The 6,181-nt window shown below is 43.9% G+C and overlaps 2 protein-coding genes across 2 annotated transcripts; one reads left to right on the top strand and one right to left on the bottom strand.

Annotated features, from left to right (window-relative positions):
- The first annotated feature begins 464 nt into the window (after positions 1-464).
- mrpl44 (mitochondrial ribosomal protein L44) lies at positions 465-3,140 on the top strand. The gene is made up of 4 exons (XM_036537327.1): positions 465-658; positions 1,180-1,648; positions 2,046-2,224; positions 2,716-3,140. Exons 1-4 carry the CDS (start codon positions 483-485, stop codon positions 2,888-2,890), a joined length of 999 nt encoding a protein of 332 aa, XP_036393220.1. The 5' UTR covers positions 465-482; the 3' UTR covers positions 2,891-3,140.
- A 634-nt stretch (positions 3,141-3,774) lies between these two features.
- Positions 3,775-5,947, bottom strand: LOC118783676 (transmembrane 4 L6 family member 20-like). Its single transcript, XM_036537628.1, has 4 exons — positions 5,765-5,947; positions 4,853-4,918; positions 4,208-4,359; positions 3,775-4,042 (listed from the first exon to the last, which is right to left on the bottom strand). The coding sequence occupies exons 1-4, from the start codon at positions 5,945-5,947 to the stop codon at positions 3,775-3,777; spliced, it is 669 nt and encodes a 222-aa protein (XP_036393521.1).
- Positions 5,948-6,181: the final 234 nt, after the last annotated feature.

Below are 6,181 nucleotides of genomic sequence, written 5' to 3'. Positions count from 1 at the left end.
CTTTACATAAATGTATAATGTATTGTCATATGAAAAGTAAAACATTGCAACAGCAAATTACATACAAATGAGCAATGCCTCCCAAATCAAGGCCAGTTAAGGCATGTTAAGTGCCCCATTTCCTCTTAAATGCAAGATGATATACATATCAGCTACATTTTCCTCTTACAGTATGCAGAAGAACATTGTAAAAGTTTTATTAAAAATAAACTATAGAAATGGCTAAAACTGACCCTCTTTGTGGCTTTCAGTGGCTGGTGCATGTCAAAAATCATGCATTGTCAAATGTCAAATTACAGGTAGACCATTTCAGGTCATTTTACTATGTATGTAGATATAACAGTACGTAGAATGTGGAGTGAACTCTATGTAAAATATCTCCTTACACAAAAATACAATAATCACGCAATGTGATCAACGCGGAACCAAAGTCATTTCTACGTAAAAGCTAGTCGGATGATATTCTCTCGTACACAATCATCATGGCGGCGAGTTACCTTGTCAGTCGTGCTGTAAATTCGTTAGGTATTCACTTCCAGCATGTTTGTAGGAACGTTCTCATCACACAGACTCGAGAGAAAAAACGATGGATGAGGGCTTATGTGCGCTTGATGCAAAAAAAGCTGAAGATAGAAGGACCACCGCCACCGAAGCCACGGTAGGATAATACTGCTATGGCACACTGGCTGCACGGTAGCTAGCCAGCGTTAGAGATCAAATGAAGGCCATAACTGGTATGAACAACAGAGAACAGCTTAGTTAGTTCAGTGTTTATGTTTGAATTGTTATATTATGTGTTGTAATCTTGAAGTCATGTATTGTTTAAGCAGATGTATTTTCCATGAATAGTTAGCTAGCTAGCTTACTGGACAAATGCAGGCAAATATCAGTATAACTAATTAGCTCTCTTTTGACAATAGCTAGCTAGTTGCATCACTTTTCTTACATTTAACATTGTATGATAACAACGTTTATCTAAATATATTAACACTATTTGGTGATCGCATGCCGTTTCTTCATCATGTAATGTCAGAGTTGAGTGTATGAAATGCTATTATGCTAATGTAACATGGATTTGATAACATACGTGAGAAAGAAAGGAAAAAGAGACCCCATTTCCAGTTACATGTGAATTGGGGCATTCTCAGGAGAGCGTGTGTTTGGTTCGTTATTTCTTAGCTCTCAGCAGCCCAACTGGGACTACCATGCAGAGGTCGAGGCCTTCAGCAATAGACTTCAAGAGAACTTCTCCCTGGAGCTCCTGAAGACCGCGTTCGTTAACCCCTGCTACGTACAGACCGAGGAGGAGAGGCGGCGCACGCTCGGCGTGGATGCCGAGACTGCTGCCCTCAGCCTGAAGGACAACACAGAGCTGCGGGGTAAGGGCTGGGACTTCTCCTGCAGATCCCTATCCGATTGGTGCAGGGGCAGCTTCCCAGCCCTGCCTGAGGAGGGCGTGGCTGCAGTGGTGGGTCACCTGACCGGTCCTGATGTTGTGTGCCACGTGGCGCGGAACCTTGCAGTGGAAGACCTGACGCTGAGCGGTCAGTTCCCTGTGCCAGACGACGTCCTACACACCACATTCTTCGCCATGATTGGAGCACTCCATGAGAGCTGTGAGACAGAAAGGACACAACTGTTCCTCCGGGTAGGCTCCTGTGTTTTCACTCTTTGCAGACTGTATTTATTCAGTTGTCATCCAGGGACAGTGTGATGAAAGAGGTTGCCAAGACAAAATTAACTGCTTATGGATACCTGTGAGTGTAATGTGAGTGTGTATGTATCTACCGTTATGCTTACTTAGCAGATACTCTTGTCCAGAATGAGCTGCATTTTATATGCTTATATATATGTTTGCATATTCATACAGCTGCATATTTACTCAGGCAATATGGATTAAGCACCTTGCCCAAGCGCACAACAGCAGTGCCTTACTGGATTACAAGCCCTGCTCTTTACCACCGCGTCAGGCAGTGTATGTGTATGTATTTGTGTGTGTGTGTGGAGTATGATGCATATCTGTGTGTGTGTTCCCCTGGGGCCAGGACTTCCTGGTTCCGCAGCTGATAGGCAAGGACCTGTTTGAGATGTGGGAGGTGTTGAATCCCATGGGGCTGTTGGTGGAGGAACTATCCCGCAGGAAGCAGGCCCTCCCCGAGCCTCGCCTCACCAGGTCGGCTGGTGCCAGCACTGTACTTCCCCTCTACTTTGTGGGACTTTACAGGTGCGTGTATGTCACTCTCTGTACTCACTGGTGGTTGTGTACCATACCCTGTTGTGTGTGTAATCAGGTGTGGTCAGTGTGCATGTATACATTGTATACTGTAATATGCAGAGTACCAGTCAGAAGTTCAGACACACCTACTCATAGAAGATTTTTTCTTTATGTTTACCATTTTCCACATACTAAAGACATCAAAACTATGAAATAACACAAATGTAATTATGCAGCAACCAACAATCAAACAGATCAAAACTTATATAATCTTTTATTTTAGATTCTTCAAAGTAGCCAAAAAACATTTTTTTAAGAAATATATACTTAGGCGTCACTATTTACATTTGTCTAAGTAACAAATTTCAAGCATAAGTCTTTAGATCAAAGTGCCTTTCAGTGCCTGTTTCCCATTATCTTAATCAGGTGTGTGCAAACTCTATGTGTCTGTGCATGTGTGAGCTGTACTGACTCACAGGTGCTGTGTACTGTGTCATCAGTGATAAGAAGCTACTGGCTGAAGGTCCAGGAGAGACCATTTTGGCTGCAGAGGAGGAAGCTGCACGCGTGGCCCTAAGGAAGTTGTATGGATACACAGAGAACCGCCAACCCTGGGACTTCTCCCCCAAAGTCCAGCCCCCTGCCCCAGCTGTCCGTGCCCTCCACAGCTCGTAGAGGAACCTGCCACTGCAGACCAGGGGGGTCACAGGGAATTTGGGGTCAGTGCTGAGCATCTCCCGCGCATCTCCCCCAGAACCCCTCCGGTGTGGTGATCAGAGATTCAGTATGATACCAGGGATGTAAAGCAAATCACAGCTGCTGGTGTACCACTCACAAGCGCTCAGATGCTACAGAAGAATAAAGGCAGTATCTCTGTGGATGATTATTACATGTGCAACATGTTCGTAAGTAATAAAACTATATTTCTGAACACAAACCTCAGTCTTGAATCTGTTTCACATTGTAGTGCGTAAAAATTGAATTTGATAGTACATCTTTGTTTACATATACTTTTCCTGAAACAAAACAAACTGGGCATTACAGAGCTTCAAATAGATGAAAATGGAGCATCCAGTACTGCTAAACAAAATGGCACAGAATTTGTGGAGCTGGAGGATTTTATTTTACTTATTCGATAGATGAAAGGGAGACCCCTGTGAAGGAATCACATGACTGCTTAAGTAGGGGTGTATGATGTTGCACACAAATCTAAATAATACCGCAACACCTCTGCATTGTTGGTACATAATGTGAATAATATACCAACATAATATGACTTTTATGCATACATTTTTTCCCAATGTTGAGCGATTCTAGTCTCAAGTTTTCTTCCTCATACTTGACAAATTTGTGACATAGATGTTCTTTGTTTCCCCACTGGATGTATCTATTCCCTGTCTAACTGGCCTCTATATCCATCTGTCTGCTAGCTCATGATGTCATTGCAGGTGTGTTTCTCCTGCTGCGGGGGTGAGTCTGGGCTTAAACAGAGAAGTGCAGTACTTCCCTGCAGCCTCAGGGTGGCACTGCTTCTGTGAGCAGTTACAGGGGCAAGTGGCTCAGTGCTGCTGCGTTCTCTTCGAGGTTCCACAGACACAGCCACAGGTCCCTGCCAGTATCTGGAACAAGCTGAACAGCACCTCTAGCAGGGCTATGCCTGCCAACCCAGTAAAGGTCACCAGGTGCAGGTTCACCAGCTGGTAGCCGTCCAGATCTAAGTCAAAGTCTCCCAGGATCCGACCACCCTCTGTGCCGACCTGTGTCTTGTTCCAGCAGCCATCCTTGTTGAGATACCAGGAGATGTCAAAGTTCAGCTGAGACAGAGACCTGTAACAGAAACAGTTAGTCTACCTGTCCATCTGCCACACAGCAGTGGCCATCGCTGGTATTTGTACTCTGCAGCATGAACCGGTGTTACCATCAGTGTGCAGCTCTAAAAAGATGGGTTATGGGGAGCATTGATAAATTTGTTATGAATGAATGTTGGCTCACCCAATGTCCTTGATGGTGAAATTGCAGCTGGACAGACTGGCGTCAGCTCCCTGGCAGATCAGTGGCCCAGTGCCCAAGGCAAAGAAGGACACAAGCAAACAGTAGAGGGCGCCAATGATACCAAGCAGACACATGCCCGCTGACAGGAGCATCTTGGGGGGGAAAAGGGAGACGTACAGTCTATTTCCACACAACGTCTGTGAGAGGACAGGCATTCACAATGTTAATATATTTAATTCCTCTTGAAGGACACATGTATAAACTGTTACTAGATAGGTATACACACTGTTTGAAAATATGCCATTTCGTAAGGGGACAGACGGAGTACAAGTATTTGTTTTTATCAGAGGACAACCTTGCAGTCTTCAAATGTGTAGTTGACATTTGCCTGCACGTAGAAAACATATTTCAACGTAAGTTTGTACCACTGACGTAGAAGAGAAGTGTATTAGCACTTTCAGTTCAGTGGAATGTTGGCTGAAAGTACAGGGTGTAATACAGTATTTTATGAGTTCAACCTAACTTGGAGATTTCCTAACACAACCCGTAACAGTCAGGTGGCTTTATTCTTAGCGGAGGTGGGGGAGCAGAGGCAACCTTTGGTCAGTAGCTGTGATGATGTTGGACAAACAACCGGCCTCTCACCCCACAGCGGGAGTTGCAGCTCCCTCTCTTCTTTGCAGCAAACGCCATGGTAACTGAAGGCAGAACCTGGGAGTGGGAAAAATGACACGCTCACTATACTTCCATTCTGGCATTCCTGTCATTGTGGAGGTTTTAACAGTCTGCTTTCAAAAGCAGGTGTGAACTGAGGGGTGCCGAGTACATTATAAGTGTATGGTTTCTGCAGTCAGCAGAAATCGCAATGCCAATCAAGGCAATTCAACGCAGTTTGGTGTGTAAAACTTAAACCTACAGTTGTCTTAAGATCTTGAAATTCAGAATATCTTGAAATTAAAAACAAAAAACAATTTAAATGAAAGTTAGGCTTCTCAAAAGAAAATACAGACGGGTACCAATTTTCCCCAAAACCTGCTTTTGTTTTCATTAAATTTTAATGTAAGCACATTTAGGTGAGGAGCTTCAGATTGCATAGTGAAAGCCTTTATTGAGCATTTTGTAACTTCTGACCGGAGAATCCAAAGTGGTAAAGTATTGCAGCTAACTGAAATTCAGCAGATAGTATCACTTGGTATTAAATGGAATTAGGTATTAAATAGAATTGGAATTGGACTATAACTGCAGTAAGATTTCAACATGTCTCTGTCTCTGGCTCTGAGCTAAAATAGCGACCCTTGGCATCATGGAACTGATAGACATTGTAATGAGGCTGACATTTAAATAAAAAAGTGCCTATTATTATGACTAAATCATTGACAACCATTTTAATTGCTTTGTTAGACAGAGACAACCAGATCTGACTTTGTGCTCTGGTGGGCGCTGTGGATTACTCATACTGTTTTCATCCTCAGTATAATTGGTGGCAGTAACTATTTTTTTGGATGCTCAGAGTAGGAGCCATTCATTGTGATTTGGGAAAGGGGCCGATGCACTCACCAGGAGCCCGCCGCCCACCACGCCTGGCAGCCACCACTCGAAGCAGGAGACAGGGTGACGGAACAAGAAGCCGTCCATGGCGTAATCCGCAAACATAGGGGTCAGGTTCAGCCCCATGGCAATGATGCTGAGAGACAAGAGAACAAATCCATTACAGGAAGTGAAGGCTTCGCAGCAAGTCATGGTGAAGGAAGTGAAGCTAGGGCAGGATTGTGGTGTGACATAGCTGTTCCTTGCCATGCTTTTATAAACCCTCACATGTCAAACAGTTACAAGTCCTCCCTCGAGTTTATGGTTTATGGTAAAGAGTCTGTTGGTGATAACAGAATGAGGGCAGCTCAATTCCTGGATGGTAAGTTGTTAAGATAACAAGGAAAGAGTGCTAATGGTTTTATTTCCTATGATTAAGGCCTCATT

The sequence above is a fragment of the Megalops cyprinoides genome, chromosome 9 (genome assembly GCF_013368585.1).
Source record: "Megalops cyprinoides isolate fMegCyp1 chromosome 9, fMegCyp1.pri, whole genome shotgun sequence".
Classification (NCBI taxonomy): Eukaryota; Metazoa; Chordata; class Actinopteri; order Elopiformes; family Megalopidae; genus Megalops; species Megalops cyprinoides.
The sequence above is the reverse complement of the archived record's forward strand: the minus strand, read 5'-3'. Positions and strand labels throughout refer to the sequence as shown.

Bases quoted from the DNA above. Each gene is read 5' to 3' on its own strand.
- mrpl44 (XM_036537327.1), top strand. From the start codon at position 483: ATGGCGGCGAGTTACCTTGTCAGTCGTGCTGTAAATTCGTTAGGTATT. The intron at 659-1,179 runs GTAGGATAATAC...GTTATTTCTTAG, and splicing joins CCACCGCCACCGAAGCCACG to CTCTCAGCAGCCCAACTGGG. The intron at 1,649-2,045 runs GTAGGCTCCTGT...CCCTGGGGCCAG, and splicing joins GGACACAACTGTTCCTCCGG to GACTTCCTGGTTCCGCAGCT.
- LOC118783676 (XM_036537628.1), bottom strand. From the start codon at position 5,947: ATGACTTGCTGCGAAGCCTTCACTTCCTGTAATGGATTTGTTCTCTTG. The intron at 4,919-5,764 runs GTGAGTGCATCG...TCCCACTCCCAG, and splicing joins TGGTGGGCGGCGGGCTCCTG to GTTCTGCCTTCAGTTACCAT. The intron at 4,043-4,207 runs GTGAGCCAACAT...TTTCTGTTACAG, and splicing joins TTCACCATCAAGGACATTGG to GTCTCTGTCTCAGCTGAACT.